Below are 17,619 nucleotides of genomic sequence, written 5' to 3' on the forward strand. Positions count from 1 at the left end.
ACTCACCTTCTGCCTCAACAAAAAGACATATCCAGACCCTACAAAGATGAAGTTGACAAGGATGTGCTTTATCACCTTTATTGTTTTGTCTTTTTACTGAGACCTTGGCTGCTTCTATCAGACAGTGTGATAAAATCTCAGGTATACAGTCAAAGTCATACCACCATGAAATCAGTCTATATGCAAATGATGTTTTACTATATATCATCAGTAACCCTTCACTGTCCCTTCCATCAGTCCATGATCTGATAAATAAGTATAACAGGGTTACTGGCTATTCCATTAATTGGTCCAAATCGGAGTTTCTGCCTCTAAGTAAATTCAACTGTTCAATGATATACCATTTGAACATATCACACAGTCTATTAAATATCTTGGTATTCATGTCTCTTCAAACATAAAAAAAATTGTATAAACCTAACTATATACCTTTAATGCAAGAAATAAAGGATAATCTAGAAAGATAAAATAAACTACCATTAACTCTAATTGGCCAAATATCAGCAGTTAAAATGAATATCCTTCCTAAAATCAATTATCTGTTCTCTATGACCCCTGTTACCCCACCATCAGGCTGGTTCTCCTCTCTTGACAATGTAGTCACAAAGTTCTATTGGAAGCACCAAAAGCCTCGAATCAAAGTAGCTACCCTCCAGAAACCTAAACATCTTGGAGGACTTGGAGCCCCAAATTTCTACTAATACTTGCTTGGTGGAATTCAAACAAAATCCTTAACTACAGCCACTCTCCCTCCGGTCAAACTCCTTTCTGGAACAATCCCATGTTTTTAATAAATAACAAACCTTTTATATTCTCAGCCTGGAAGCAGAGAGGAATAACCAGCCTGGCACAGTTGTTCTCTGATGGCTTGCTCATGACCTTTGATGACATCAAAGAAAAATACAATATGCCAGATAATTGTCCCTTTCAGTATATACAACTCAAAGATGTTTTAAAGAACACTTAATAGTGGACATTTTTGTAATTACACCCCCCCACGCACTTAAAACTACACTGCCTTAAACCTCAGAAAATGTTGTCACAAATATATAAACGTGAAAAATGAAAAAAATGAAAAATGGACCTGAGAAACATGTAATCTCAACTGGCAAAATATATGTAGTGACATCTCTATGACCAGCAATTCAAAACTCCAGCTAATTCGATATAAAACCTGTCACAGAACACATATTACAGCCTCTAAACTACACCATATGGGATTTAATCACAGTGATGCATGCCAACATTGCCCAGCTTTAACAGACAACTACTATCGTGCTTTCTGGAATTGTTTTCCAACCCAACAGTTTTGGTCAGAGGTCATGGACAGGCTATCATAGATTTTGGGCCTTGTCATCTCTTTATGTCCCATTGTAGCACTACATAATGATCTTTCCTCACTTTCAGCACCCAATCACATCAAATCCTTTATACTAATATCACTTACCATTGCCAAAAAAGTTATATTGCTGAACTGGAAGGACAGAACCAAATTTCAATAAAGCATTGGTTTAACCTCCATACAGCTCACTGCCACTTTGAAAGACTAACAGCAAATCTTAAAAATAATTCAAATCCATTCAAGAAAACCTGGTCACAATTTGGGTGGGTGGGGGTGGTGTTTGGAGGTGGGTTGGGTTATAATTGTATGATTATTAATGTCACAATGAGTTGTGACATTAATAGTGAAATGAAAATGAAAAATTTAATGTTCCCTGAAAAAAGGGGGGTGGTAGTGTGGCCAAAAAAAAAACCAAAAAATAGTACAAGAAGCTGGCGAATGAGGAGCTGACTTTAGCCTCATAAAAAAAGGCAGGTTGAGAGACATTTTACAAGAAACTATTCCACTTTTGAGGAAAAGTTTCCTGCCAGAGATGCAAGAAAAGCAGCTTGGCCGTATCCTGTGTTTAGGCCGACCCCTGGCCTAAACACAGGATATCTTTAGCCTCTCTCAATATTCTAAAAGAGAAGGCAGCAATGATTAACGCTTCCTCTTGTGCATGGTACCTCAGTGTGTGTTTAATTAAGCAAGATAATATTTAATTAAAACATGCCATGAACGTTATGATGGGATGTATAAGGGCCTACGTATGGAATATTAAAATATTCTATTACAATAATCTGGTTTCTGTTATTAACCATTGCTCCGCCTGTTTTCCCCGTTTTGTACTATAATACTTTATACTAACGCTGTTTGCTATCCGGTGTCCACCAGAGGAGGACGGGTTCCCCTTTTGAGTCTTGGTTCCTCTCAAGGTTTCTTCCTCTTGCTTTTAGGGAGTTTTTCCTTGCCACTGTCGCCACTGGCTTGCTCATGGGGGCTTGGACCCGGATTTTTCTGTAAAGCTGCTTTGTGACAACACCTGTTGTAAAAGGCGCTGTATAAATAAACTTTGCTTGCTTGCTTGCTAAACCGCAGTTGTGCTTTAAACGGCAGCTTTCTAGGACACAGCATTGGAGTTTAAGGACCCACATGACTCATTCAGGTTTAAACTCAGTTTAAACTCTTAACCACAGCAAAACTAATTACAGTGCAATTACAAGTCATGTAGTATGTCTTTTGTACTTTTTTCAGTGTTTGTTCTAGTTCGTTTTTTGTCAAATAAAATCTGCTTGCACTTATGTCTAGCCTCTTCACTCACCAAATGTGATTCATGCTGTACGTAAAATCTATTTGCTTTACCAAAATAGTGAAAGAAGTGAAAAATGGCTCTTTGCGCTGTTGATAGTTCATGCTCACACATTGTGCTATTTGTTAACCACAGTTTCATTATTCGTTTTAATGTCGAAGTATTAAATACATTTTAAAGCTAAGAGCTGAGTGGATCACCGAATGCAAGCTTGAGGACTTTTTTGACAAATTTATGTTGGTCCTGGCATGAAAAAGTCTGGGAACCCCTGCAACGCCACCTGCATTCTCCACGCTTGCTATTGTGTTTAGATCAGCAGGAGTGGCGAAGCAGGTTGGGAATTTTGAATAGAAGGATGTCAATTGTGTTCATCAGAATAAAAAGTCATATCAGTTCTCAGAGAGGTCTGATCAGTAAAGTTTGTCATTTTCGTATGTTGTTTTTCATTAAAACATTTGTTTCGTCTAACACTAGTTTAGTACCATACAAACGTTTTAAATATTTTGCACTGTATTCTCTGGAATAATAGATTAATAGTGTTCAGGAAACTTCCAATGCAGCTATTTGGTGCCATCTAGAGGATGTTGTAGAGTTGTTTGCAATTGCTGTTTTTTGTCTGTTTTTAGTATAATTTGAGATTAATTCCGCTTCACTAAATGTGTTACTTATGTTTTACACAATCATACAATGGAGTTTTGTTTTGTTTTTTCTGTGACATTTGTGCTAACTGTTTTGAAAATGTTTGAAAAATATATTTACAAAACCTCTCATCTGCCAAGAAGGTAACAATGAAGATTCACAGAAACTAGTTTCACAAAATATGTTTTAGAAACCAATAAAACCATACTCAACTCATTATAATATTAAATAAATCCATCAAAGAATACGATCAATTAAAATAAAATAAATCCATATTACCGAATAAATCAAGGCTGCTAAAATGCTAAGGAATAGTATAAATGTGATAGATACGTAGCCAACTGATTATAGTGGAAATATTGTAAAATCTGATAATAATCTAATCTCAACAAAGAAATCTACCATTAATTTATTCATAGCTGAGCATTACAAATGGTTGTTAAGGACTGAATTATGCAGAAGTTTGAATCGGTGGAATTACCCTTTAAGTGATTTTAAGCCTGTTGTCTAAATTCTCCTGGCAAAAATAACTTTTAAAGCAGATAGTCCTACACTTCCTTCCCATTAATGCTTTGATCTTGTGATTCGTCTAAATATTTCTGCAAGTTAGTTGCTGCGGTGACGTAAACGACTTCTCAACTGTCCAATAGGCAAATAGCTTGGACTAGCCTGCTAGCCAATCCTTACTCCGAATACGGGTGGGAGAACATAAACATACGCCAGCTTCCCATATTGTGAACAAAGGGAAGGGAGTCGGGCCTATAAAATTATGTATGTATGCTTGTATGTGTGCATGTATGCATGCATGTATGTATGTATGTATGTATGTATGTATATATGTCTGTATGTCGGAACTGACGAAAGTGCTGGTCTCAATTGCAGCAGATATTTCAAGATGGCGTCCAGCATGGGAGCTAGGAATTCTGACGGAAAACTTGAATTGTATCCTTACAGTATTGGTAACATATTGTTTGCTGATTTAGTGTGGAAATGTTGTATCCTTAACAGGTTTCCTAGCAGCCTTTAGCCTGGGAAATGCTTGCATTATACAAACCTAGACGAGTGTCTGCGATTAGCATCTACTTAATTCATTTCAAATATTAATAATAATTTTTGTGACTTTAAATAGCAAAAATTGTGGATCGAGCAGAACATTTCAGAGATTGAAATAGGTCATTTTGGAATGCATGTCTATTTCTGACCTTCGTAACGTTATTATCTTCTAGTTTAATGCACGTGTCTCTCTTTATGCACGAATTCAAAACACACACTATGGGAGGGTTACTTTTGTTGTAAATTCACCTGTATAGTGCATATATATTTGTATAATTAATGAAGAGGAAAACGATTACCAATTATCTAAAGAGCGGAGGAGACAGGCACTTTGTCTGTTACATTTGCTCCAAGGACTTTCAAAACGGGAGTTTGAAAGCACATCATTTTGGAAACAGCACCCCATCCTTGTATAAAAGAAAAGCCTGAGTTGAGGATATATTATGAATGTCTTCATTCTCAGTCATGAATCTTCAAAAAGTGCCCTGCAGAGTTTGATCAATTTCCTGCAAGTTAACACACCTAGACAGGAGCCACAAGCCTTGCACTAGTTTGCGTGTGTAGCCAAACATGTTTTTCAGGATCCAGAAACATTTTGTGTGTTCACTCCATGAAATGTACAACACAGTTTACCCAAAGTCTCCATTACTCTGGTGCACCTGTTTAACCTAGAATGTTAAACTCTTAGACTTGGACTGAAGAATGTTTCCATAGGTGCACATTGTAAGGATGTGTGTGTGTGGATAAGTTTTATTTAATATATGTAGTATAGTTGAAATGCTCTAGTCTTTTCTGTTTTCCATAGAAGTTGCTTAAAAACACACATGCGCTTTCTAGCTAATAACAAACAAGAAATTATTGCAGTAATAAAAATGTTGACATTGTAGTTATGAGTTAACAAAATTAATAGTGTGCCACATAGAAAAACTATCCGAGACTGTGCAGGTTTTAATGGGTATAGCATGTTAGTAAGAAGGAAAGTCACAGTGAAACTGGCTAGTAAATTTGATCTACCTGTATAGTAATTTTTTTTTTCTTGTTCTTTTACCTTGTTTGCCTTGTCATATTAAGCATTCATCATATCTCTGTAAATTCTTGTTTTCCTGTCTTTCATCAAAATGTAATTTTTTTGCCTGTCTATAAAATATACCTTGAATTTTGGTTATGTCACCATGCAGGCAGGGAAAAATAATATTAACAAATAATATGTTTGACCTCCTCCCTCCACCCCGTATCACTGAGTGAAGATGCTCAACTAGCTCAAACACCCTCCCTACTCACTCAGAAATATGTTACGGTATAGTAACATATAAAATGCATTTATATATAATGTGTGTGTATATATATGTATGTATGTATATGTGTGTGTGTGTGTGTGTATGTATGTATGTATGTATGTATATGTATGTGTGTAATTATTTTGAGTTAACTTTAAAAAGCTTGTTTTCCCTTTACTACTAAGTCAGTACTTTGGAAGTTCCTTTTCCTTCTCAAAGGGAGGCATCCATTGCAGTCCAGTCCTTGTTCCCTGATCGCGAGCCTAGAAAAGGAGGCATCACAAAAACTATCAGTGTTTCAGCCAACAGACTGTCTGTGTAAGTGCTTAACCCCAAAGCAACTAGGTATTAACACCCAATTTTTACAGCACTAACAGTGGAGACGTATTAACAGTGATGATAGAAATGCACACATGTTAATGAATTTAGGAACTATTCATTTACCCCTTATATTACATATAGTGCCTTCCTTGATTATTGGTAGCCTTGGTAGGTTGATGAGCAAAAAAGGCTGTGAAGGAACATCTGTTGTTAATCCAGTGGAAAATATGAGATACCTTTCAGTGAAGTAAAATTATCCTCGTAAAATATTTCCTTATAATTGGATAGTTTTTTTTTTTTTTTTGAAAGATCTGGGAATCCTAAATCACAGAGGCAATCTGATATAAACATCTGGTATTTCATGGAGTCTGAGATGTTATTCCTGGTTATAGGAGGCCCCGTTTTTTGACTCAACATTGTAGAAGCCTGTGCCTTTCTCAGGCTAATCTTGTAAATTAATTATTTTTCCATATTCCCAGGAGAGGTGTGCAATATGGCAAAATGCCTTAAGAAATTATTTACGATACACAGTCTGTCACAATATTTATTTTTTCTGACATCTGATAAGTTAGAACAAAATAAACCTACATTTTAAAAATACTACCAAAAACTATTCATTAAACTATTTGTATTCAACATTTTACACACTGTGCCGAACTAAATCAAATTAAACAATACTAATTATGCATTATTTGTAATTTGCATTTGGTAAGAGGTTTTTAAGGACTGACAGTATCCACAATATGTTTAGAAAAGCATATTGTGACATGATGTAATTTATCATGATAACGATAAATATTGTCATATTACCCTTCTCTGATTTCCGTAAAGTCCTATTTATGTGCTCTGAAGGAGAGTGCATCTGCTTTTTAAAAAGTAAATAACTGATCAGCTTTGTAGGATGTGATCTTGAAAGTGGCTTTGGGCCACAACTGATCTCAATCACTAGAATAATCACTAATTTCAAAATCAAAGATCTTGCACAACACATCTTAAAAAATTTGGCAAATATATGAACCATATTTCTAATCAAACTGAGCACATTTCTCAGTATTGTGCATGACATGCTGATTTTAGGAACATTCAGGCCTAGGATTATTGTTAAAGATACCTGTAGGCCTAGTAGGGCTGCACGATATTGAAAATAATATGCGATGTTCGATAAAGCTGTTGGATATCACAATGACTATATGAGCAGTATTGTAATCTATCTTCAGCCATTAGGCTCTTTCACATCAACATAAATGTAAGGTAGCGTAAGGGTGCACTGCTAACATTAGCATTAGCAAACCTAGCTGAGTAGTAGTGATACCACCAATAGCTGAATCTGAAAGACTTAGACTGGTGTTATAACGATTTGTGTTTTATGTTAATTTAGCCTTACTTCAAGTCTATTTTACAGTCTATTGCATTGACCAGCTTAATTTTACCTTACCCTCTGTTAAGGTGATTTAGGCTATCAAAATATACTACTTATTCTTTTATATGCTGGTAACATTTTCTGATTTTTCTGAGGAAGATTTAGCCAAGGCTGACTCAGCTTCTTATTTGCCAGCTTCTTGTTTGAATTTTCATGTTACAGCTTAAAGAGTAACTACACCCTAAGATCCTTTTTCATTAATAGCTGAATGGCATTGTTCTGTAATAATACAGAACTTGCTTGAATTGTGAACACATCTTTCCAAACTGTAAAATAATATTTTTTTATCATGGTCAGTTTCACCTCTGCAGCGCCTCTACATCATCCACGCCTATATTCACAGTATGCAAATCGGTCAACCAACATTACCGCCTCCTGATGACGCCCTACTCGTGCCCCAGTGCCATGTAGAGAGATGGCTCTGCTCGTGCCGTGCTCATAAATGTGAAACCATACGCGCTTAGAGCAAGGGAGAACATCTGCGCCATTTTGGATGAGTCTCATCACATTTAGCGTGTTATTTAGTGTTCTAGTTAGTTATTATTGGTAATGCTTAGTTATTGTATTTGTAGATATTGTAGTTTTTAGCCTTTTAGATTTAACTTGCCCTATATTGATAACATTTAATGTATGATTAGGTAACCTCACGGACCGATTAAGTAAGGATTCTTGCAGGTCTCCATATAGCATATAAAGTGCCATGAACAGCTTGCAGAATGTAAGGATTTAGGGCCACTGCAGCAAACCGTGGATGACAGGTGAGGCAGTGTATGACCTCAACCTGCTCACATCTGTGAACAACCTGTTTGGTACGATACAGTCTCCCTGTTATACTTCTGTTCTTGGAATCAAACAGGAGCATGCTAAAAGCTAGGTCGTGATGCAGGAAATGCTAGAGAATGGCTAGCGTAAGCTAACTAGCTTAGGCTACAAAGGCTGGGTTAGCTTTTTTCTGCATTAACTTTTAACATACCTTGGCCACCTCACTACTGCAGTTGTTCTTAACAAGTGAGAGATTGGTACAGTGCCACAAGTGCACCTATATAGAAGTAAATGGTACCCTCAGGCTTCATAGAAGTATGTTTTTCATAGCTTGATTTTAAAAATAAATGAAACTTAGACAGAACTCCACTTCATTCATTCGGAATTTAGTAAGTCTAAGAAATCAGGGCTCAGGTTATATCAAATATGGACCTGCTGAACAGATAATTAGCAGCCAGCTGTCATGGTTTTAGGGAATATTTTGCCGTTCGGACACCTCTCCCGCTCGCTGTTATTAATTTTCTGGCACTATGTTAACTCTTCGGCAGCTTGAGTCAGTGGCTCATACTGGTAAAGCTGAAGACACACCGTCTGATCAGAAACGCTGTCCGTTGTTGAGGATAGGGATTGTAGTAGAGAAAAACCTTCAACCTCGTAAGACCTTAAATTTGCAGAAGTGTGGTTTAATACTGTCACTCTCCATATTATGTAGTAGCTAACATTAGCTATAAAAACACAGCAGCCCAGCCCGCCCGGTTTCCCTTGCAGCTCCACCTCCAAACCCGTAGATCACTGCAGTGCCCCTCCCAACGTGCCGTTCCCATTTTTGAGCATTTTTCAAAGTTGAGCCGGGGTGGAGTTACCTGGAAATAGTGCGGTGTAGTTACTCTTTAAATGGTGTGGTAAAATTAACGAAAATTAACGTTAGCTGAGGGAACTGACCATGATCATCCGTGTGTTTACCTAAAAGACTGGCTGACTTTCTCTGTGTGAATTGAAGCCATGTGATCTACTCTGGCTTTCTGTGGTCATAATGTGACTTTAATTTAATGTAATAATGTCTCATGCTGTGTGGCGTGCTGAGAAATTGAACAGTGCTCGAAATCATGGAGCGCTGGTATGTGTACCTCCTGTAAAAACAATGGTTTTGAATTTTTAGAAGCTGCATGGTGTGTCCAGTGCGCAAAGGCTGTTGTAATAATAGCTGAATGGGAAAATTTGAACAAGAATCTGGCGAATGACAAGCTGACTTTAGCTTTGCATCTTTTTAATGGTTTTTCATAGCAATAAACTTTTTCCTTTACTCAGATTCTATGCATATGGTGGTGTGCTTGTATACTATGACAGTTTTCCTAAAATTAGATTTTCATATTGCCTTGTTCTTGCCAATACACAGCTCTACTGTGTACAGTGGAAGCCATAACAACTTCCAGAAATGCTGCCCACTTCTGTGAGCTTGATCTCAGTTGAAATGGACTGATGCATAATATAAATATGTGTCAGCCGTTCAGGTTATGGAAATATGAACATTGTGTTCGCTGGACCAAAGCCTTAAAGGACCATCCAAACCAGCTAGGTTCTGTCATGATATGAGGGTGTATTAATGCCCACGACCTGGATAATTTGCACGTCTGTGAAAGCACCCCTGACACTATTATGGCCACTATTATGGCACTACTATGGCTAAAGGTTTGTGTATACCCCTTGTAATTATTGAGTTCAGGTGTCTCAGCCACACCAGTTGCTAACAGGTGTATAAAATCAAGCACATAGACATGCAATCTCCATTTCAAGACAGTAGAATGGCTTGTAGTAAAGAGCTCAGTGACTTTAAACATAGCACTTCAGAGGATGCCATCTTGCTGCAAGTCAGTTCATGAAATTTCTGCCCTGCTGGATCTGTCCAGATTAACTGTAAGTGCTATTATTGTGAAACGGAAGCGTCTAAGGGCAACAACAGCTCAGCCACGAAGCGGGGGATGACACAAACCCAGAGCGGGGATGCCATGTAGCACTTAAGAAATCACTTACAATACAGTTCGAAATTCTATCTGGAAGCTTAATAATTGTACATAGGAAGCTACATGGGTTTCCATGGCCAAGCAGCTGCACATAAGGCTAAGATCACTATGCACAATGCATAGTATGCATGGTATGGCTTTGTTTCATACCCTGTATTTAAAATTAAAGGGTCACTAAAATGTAAATAAAGCATAGTTTGACTTTTTAAAGTAAAAATGTGTACAAAATAAAATACAAAGCAAAATAACTGAATCTAAAAAAAAATTGGTGGAACAGTTAGTATGTGGTTTTTCGATGGAGGGGCTAAATTGACAAATATAATTTTGGCATGAGCCAAAGGTCTGATGTTCTCTAATGAAAGGTCCAGGGTCTTTTGATTCAAGAGGGCACAGAATGAGACAGCTAAATTAGAAGCAATAGAACCCTAATGCAATGGCACAATATTCCCCAAACTTCTTTTTGTAGTACTTGATAAAGAACAAGACACATGTAATCTGACAACAGGGCCAGTGTTATTTTATTGCTGTATGCTCATGTAGATACTGATGCATTGTTGCATGTGGATGCATTCACAGGTATGCTGCTCCCTCTAAATTAGCAATACCATTACCAGTCGGCAACACACACAAAAGCCTATACCCTGCCAAAACACACAAATTAAATATTGTAGTGCTAGTAAACTTATACTTTCTACGTTTAATACATGTATTATATAATGTGTTTAACTACTTTTAAAAGACATGCTTTGATCTCTTTTTGACAGAGTAGCATGATAAACCTTCTAACTTCTGTTGTAGGAGTGCACAGGGAACAAAAAAGACTTGCTAGAGCCGGTATTACAGATTTAACTCGCACTAATAATATAGTAATAATAATCTTTATTTATATGAGTGGCAGCTCAAAATGCTTTACAGACAAGTGATAAAGTTTAACTGTAACTGAAGAAATTCAAATCATATGACAATGACACAGATTAAGTTAAACAGATAAATACCAAGAGACTTGTTTTAATTAAACGCTCTTAAAGAGAGATGTTTTTCTTGAAAGCGATGATTTCTTAAAAGTGAGCACTAAGAGAGACCTCTCCATGTTTTCTGAATTTTATGGACGGTATTTGCAGAAGGCCAGTATCGGCAGATGTAAGATCACATGCTGGAACATAAACACAGACATTGTGTAATGTAAGTGGGTGCTATGTCAATTAGAGCCTTAAAAGTAGTAGCAGAACTTAATCTATCTTGAAAGATATAGGTAACAGTGCAGTTCTTTCAAGACGGGAGTGATATAAGCACTCTTTTTTTCTTTTTTTTTCTTTTTTTTAATGTTTTTGTTAGGATCCGTGCTGCCACATTTTGCACAAGTTGTAGAGGATGTATTGTTTTCTTAGGGAGCCCAGTAAGAAGAGCATTACAGCCATCAACTCTGCTTTAACAAATGCATGAACAAGTTTCTCTGTGTCACTCTGAGATAGAAAAGGTCTAACTGTGGCAGTATTTCTCAAACGATAAAAAGCTACTTTAGTAACTTTGTTTACATGCGGGATAAAACGGAGCTCAGCATCCCAGGTTACGTACTTGGGATGTGAAGCTAAAGAGTCGAGCTTCTCAAAGCATTTTTCTCTGAATTTTAGTACCAAGAATCAGTACTGTAGTTTTTTCATGATTTAGTTGTACAGAATTTGTGACATCCACTGAGAAATATCGGACACACGGCTGGTTAGCTTGTCAAGAGTCTAGATTATTAGAAGGAATGGAAATGTATTATTGTAGGTCATCAGCTTAGCTATTAAATAGGTATGTTTCTTAATGGCATCACCTAGAGGTAACATGTACAAAGAGAAAAAGCAAAGGCCCTAAAACTGAACTTTGTGTGACTCCACAAGAAATCCTTTTCCAGTGAAACCAAGAACTGTCTATTCACTAAATATGATTTAAACCATTCTAAAACTGAGCCTGAGAGGCCTACCCAGTATTTAAAATGGTGGATTAGAATCTTGTGATCAACAGTATCAAAAACTGCACTAATCCAGTAAGACCAGAATAGAAGGATTTTGTGCCTAAGCGCTGAGCCTGAGGTCACTGACATGATGCAGTACTATGGTTAAAATGAAAACCTGATTGAAACTTCTCAAAAACTTGTTTGATACTAGATATGCATTTAGTTGTTTCTAAACAACATTTTCTAAGATTTTACCTAAAAAAAAAAAGGAAGGTTTGAAATTGGTTTAAAATAATTTGGACGAACTTTTTGTTTATGACAGTTTTAAACTGCTGATAATTGATAACAGAGAAAGATGCCATTATTGATGTAGGTGGCTCAACAGGAAGGTTATAGGAGCCTGTTTCAGCTGGCTGAGCTATGCTTTGTCTTATCTAGGCTATTTTATTTTGAAAGTGAATCACAAACTCTTTGCAAATTTTAGAAGATAAGTCATGAGACAATCTCGAAAAAAAGTTAAGGTTAATTAGTTCATGGGTGTGGCATGATCTTGGTGTTTATAATAGAGTGGTATAACTCTGGATATTTTCTTAGCAGTATTGTAGGTGGAGGTCTGCTCTTTGAGAATATCATACCTGCAGCTTTGTTTTCCTCCATAAGTGCTCTGATTAATTTCTCTTAAGCTGGTGTATTTCTGCATTCATCTATAGATTTTTATGAGAACGCATGTTTTTTTTTCCCATTTGACTGGAGTGTGAATGTCAAGAGTTTCCTTAAATTAAGCATTGAGACCAGATCATTACAGGAGGGAGTCAGAGCTGTATTCGATAAATGTGTTTAAGCTTCTCAACTGTTTCTGAGCTAATGTAATGTTTTTAAAGTAAATTTCTTACTTCTATATTGATTTGAAAGAAAATACAGAAATTATCTCTCACATTTGTATTTAAACCTTTAGTGATTACGAGATCCAGGAAATAAAACTAAAAGAGCTTGCTATAGGAATTTCACTTACAGCATGTTAATTTTAATTAGTATTAATTTAATGTTATTTGTTAATGTTAATTAATTTTAGTACTGTAATTATTTTTATTTTTACTGTAATTATAATGAATTACAAAGAGCCTTTAATAATAATAATAATAATAATAACAATAATAATAATAATTATTATTATTATTGTTGTTGTTGTTATTACTATCATTATTATGATTGTTTAATTATTTAATAGAGAAATTAAGTCTTACATACTAAAATACAGTTAGGTTTTTTATACCTTTATACTTTCTAATACTAAAAACTTTCTGAAAAAGCATCTTAGGCGGCACGGTGGCACAGTCGGTAGCACTGTTGCCTCACAGCAAGAAGGGCCTGGGTTCGATTCCTGGCCAGACGACCAGGGTCCTTTCTGTGTGGAATTTGCGTGTTCTGCCTGTGTCTGCGTGGGTTTCCTCCAGTCACTCTGGCTTTCTCCCGCAGTCCAAAGACATGCAGTCAGGCAATTGGACATGCAGCATTGCCCCTAGGTGTGTAAGTGTGTGTGTGAATGTATGTCTGTGTGTCTGTCTGTCTGTCTGCCCTGTGATGAACTGGCGACCTGTCCAGGGTGTTTCCTGCCTTCCGCCCAAAGTCTGCTGAAATAGGCTCCAGCACCCCCCTGCGACCCAGAAGGATAAGCGGTTTAGAAAATGTGTGTGTGTGTGTGTGTGTGTGTGTGTGTGTGTGTGTGTGTGTGTGTGTGTGTGTTAAATCATCTTAGCATAAAAGGTAGAAGCTAAGGCCTAGAGATCCAGTGCAAAAGTTTAGTAAATTGCTCCTCTGTTGTTAAGCTTAAGAACTGTTACTGTACGACAGGGTAGGTAAGTGTATGATTATATGCATTTTAAGGATATTAGGTGTGCCCCATTGTACTAATACCTCATGTTACTTCTAAGCTAGCTAGCAAACAGTAATTAGGCTGTCATGTTCTTCATTATGCTCTAAACCTTACCAGGATTTTGTGCTGTAATTGTGGTTTTTATCCATCACACAACCCCTCTTGACAGGGTTGGAGTAATGACAGGATTTATTCAGAAATAGGCCACTTATTCATAAAAGGCAACAGTGATATTGCCTTTTTATACCTGCGACTTCATGTTAATTTCTTTTTTTTAACTAGGTGACCGTAGTTAATTAAGTGAGTTAACAAAGAGAGACTTAATTAGCTAGCCAGACTTGCAAGCTAGATAACTTGGCCAAATATTTTGGAGCTATGTTTGTTTTTAAAAAATGTATTGGTAATTTAGTCTTAACTCCATACCAACTGAATATTGTTCTGAACATTTTGAGTTCTGCAAGTTTGTCAGGTGCCTGTGCCTAGTTACAGTTGCTAATCTATAATTCGGTAATTAATGTTCAGGGATGGGTTTTAAGTGAAGGGTTGGGGCAGGGTTAGGGACTGCCATATTCCTCAGCCAGATGGTGTGGTAAAAGGAATTATTTTCATGAAAAAAAAAAATATGTATATTTCCACTATAACCCCAGGTGCTGACTATCAGCCAAGACATGCCTGATGTCCAATTTTGTTAATTCCCATGCTGAAAAATAGAGCACCAACTTCATCTAAACAGGCCAGAGTCAATTTTCTTTCAGAAACTTCTCTGTAAGCTTTACATTTTTTTCTTAAAGATTATATTTCAAGGCAACTGTTTCCTTTTTATTGGTCTGTTTGTTTATTTTAATGGTTTCTTTTGGCTAGTTTCTAGGTTTTCAAACAGCATTAGCCATTTATACTTTTAATAAAGCATAACTGGCTGGATATGGAGCAGAGGCAGAGATAGTGAAAGACCTTTTAAATGATGTTTACTGATTGGCCACTTGTTTCTAAATAAATACTAAGTCATTTTCAGCTTCTTCTTGTAATTTACAGTTGGTACAGATTTGTATGGGCTTTAGAAAGTAATGTTGAAGTGAAGTAATAAGTAATGACATTACTTTTTCCAGGATTAATAAGTAATGTAATCCAATTATAGTCTGAGAGAATTAGTCATTTGTATGTACAATATGTATGCATGTCACACAGACATATGGACAGTACAGATTGCATTTGTGATTTCTGTTGTTTCTATTTATAAATAACTTTTGAAACTGAAGATATATATTTAAATAGAAACAATAAAAATCAAGAATGTAATCTAGCATCCATATGCTTCTGTGCTGTGCATGCATGCAGTCATTTTCTTTATTTTTGTTGTTCATACTGTGCCATAGACCACATTGACAAGCCTGCCCTGACTTCAGTGTGATTTTGGTGAGTTAACAGTAGTTTTGGCATGTATTAATGGAAAGATTTGGGAATTGTAGTGTTTGTTTGCAGCATTAACCTTGTAGCTCTAGTGCTAAACTACACCAAACATGTCTGGCTACATTTGGGGTATGTGGAACATAGTGTAAATTAGATTTTTCACCGAACCACTCCTTTAAAGAACACACTCACATGGAGTTTGTGAAGTTCTTAATAGGTAACATTATAATTTGGTGTGTTTGGCTGTCCTGGCTCAAGTGCCACTCTAGGCTATTCCCTTTGCATATCTGGTTGCGTTGGCCCTGCTTGTGTTCACAACAGTGGTGATTTTGCATGAAACTTAATATTTTAAATATTTTAAAATAATACAGTGACAGTTTCTAGGGTTCACAAATACCGATATAAGCCTTGGTAGTAATGAGAAAGATGTGCAACAATAATGAGGTTCTTTTTGTTAAGTCAGATGTTAATAGTGAGTAGTATAATGGCATAGCATGTGTTTGATTATTTATACTACAAATAATTTCACAATGAAAATGTCTTAATAGTCTTACCTCTTTATAGAATTTGATTTTGTTTTTTCCCTAATGAATTAAGTAAAATATGACTGACTGAATGTTTTACGCTCCAGCTCCCCCCATGACCCAGAAGGATAAGTGGTTTAGAAAGTGTGTTTACGCTAGGCTTCATGAGTAACACCCATTTTAATTAGTTATGAGGGGGTAGGTGCAATGAGTCTCCAGAAATAATGATGTACTAACAACACTGACCTTCACCAAATTGTTAGATTCGAGAGTGGTGAGGTATGTATTAGTTTTGCTGCTGTTTTGTCAAATATGATGTGACTGTATGCACGTATAGCGATTATTACAAATAGTCTTCTACAATGGTTGCTGCACCATTATTTCATTATTTATTTTAGAGGTGTTTGCAATCATTTTGTTTTACATTGAGAATTCAGCAAATTCTGACCTGTAGGTACAATAACAGTATTGAAAATTAATTTGCAAAACGCAGGCTGTATCCTGTAATTTGATTTGACTTATTTCATGATGTGTATATGTGAATTTCATCTTAACTTCTCTCTAATGCAATTCCAGAAAGTGGACTGCCGAGGAGGCCCGCATTCTTCGTGTATCTGTAGGCTCATTTTTAGATCACCTAGCACTGGTAATGGAAACAATGGATGCATTTGGACGGACTGTTCAACAGTGAAAGTAATCAACGACTTGGTTTATTGTTGTAAGGGTCAGTCAGCTAATGCTGCCAATAGAGAGAACACAAAGGAACTCTAAAGGAATGCAGCATATTTTCAGGATATGTTGGAAGAAGACATGCCATTAAGTGTATAATTTACTTGTTGACTAATTACAAAAAGACTTTTCAAATGTACTGATTTTCAATGTCCTTTTTTGTTATTTTGTACTTGTGTTCAAATAAATTGTTGAAAAAATCCTATCAGTGCAGGCAGTTCTAATAAATCCAAATATATGGTGTGTCAGGTGTTTTTGTCCACTGGCTTCTACAAAATATTGCATTTAATACTTTTATTTTGGTAACAGGTTTATTTTATGTTAGACACTACAGTTCAAACTGCATATATTCATCATTAAAAAAAAGTTTTAAATATTTGTTTGGATGACACTATTCACATCACTCTTACAAGTAGAAGTCACTGCTGCGTTTACTAACAACAGCAGTGTATTGGTAATTTCCCTCAGTGGGAGTCTGAGAAAAAATAGAACTATGTGTATCTAAACAGCACTAAATAATCAAATTTGATTCTTTTTAATCTAGAATATTTTAAGAATATATTTCTTACTCACAAAAGTAATAATTTGTCTTTCTGTGTCTGTGAGGCTTGTGGTATGTACTTAGAGAAGGATGCTGTTTAATGAGTACTTGAGATTATGCCCATCTCTAATCTATTCCACAGTACATGGTGGTGGACTATGGTACAAGAGTTGGAACTTGGTATTTCCATCATCACATAACTGGGTGAAAGGTGACTGTTTGGGAAGCTTCCTGGCCTTGGGGCTGGTTGCTGATGTCAATAGGATGCCCATGAGGGACACTGGTTTCTGAACCAATCTAAGTCTGCATTATTGCAGTTGTGATTTGTAATAATGAATCAGCAATTGTATATGTAGATTGTCTAATTTGCATGAAGGTATGACTGCTTTGACCAAGTCTGTGTTAGATAAGGAAGATACCTGTTGATACCCAGTTGATCTCATCTCCCCAAACTTGCAGTGTTGTCCCACAGCAAGGGTGAAG

The 17,619-nt window shown here is 36.4% G+C and overlaps 1 protein-coding gene across 2 annotated transcripts; it reads left to right on the forward strand.

Moving 5' to 3' along the window:
* The first annotated feature begins 3,925 nt into the window (after positions 1-3,925).
* On the forward strand, positions 3,926-16,838 carry LOC118824720 (EKC/KEOPS complex subunit LAGE3). Of its 2 annotated transcripts, none has more exons than XM_036595087.1 (4): positions 3,926-4,040; positions 4,152-4,211; positions 5,789-5,917; positions 16,443-16,838. In XM_036595087.1, exons 2-4 carry the CDS (start codon positions 4,165-4,167, stop codon positions 16,555-16,557), a joined length of 291 nt encoding a protein of 96 aa, XP_036450980.1. In that variant the 5' UTR covers positions 3,926-4,040; positions 4,152-4,164; the 3' UTR covers positions 16,558-16,838. The 2 variants fall into 2 exon arrangements, with proteins under 2 accessions (XP_036450980.1, XP_036450981.1); XM_036595088.1 differs by having other exon boundaries at positions 3,927-4,040; positions 4,155-4,211.
* Positions 16,839-17,619: the final 781 nt, after the last annotated feature.

This window comes from Colossoma macropomum, unplaced genomic scaffold, assembly GCF_904425465.1.
Source record: "Colossoma macropomum unplaced genomic scaffold, Colossoma_macropomum, whole genome shotgun sequence".
NCBI classification, from domain to species: Eukaryota; Metazoa; Chordata; class Actinopteri; order Characiformes; family Serrasalmidae; genus Colossoma; species Colossoma macropomum.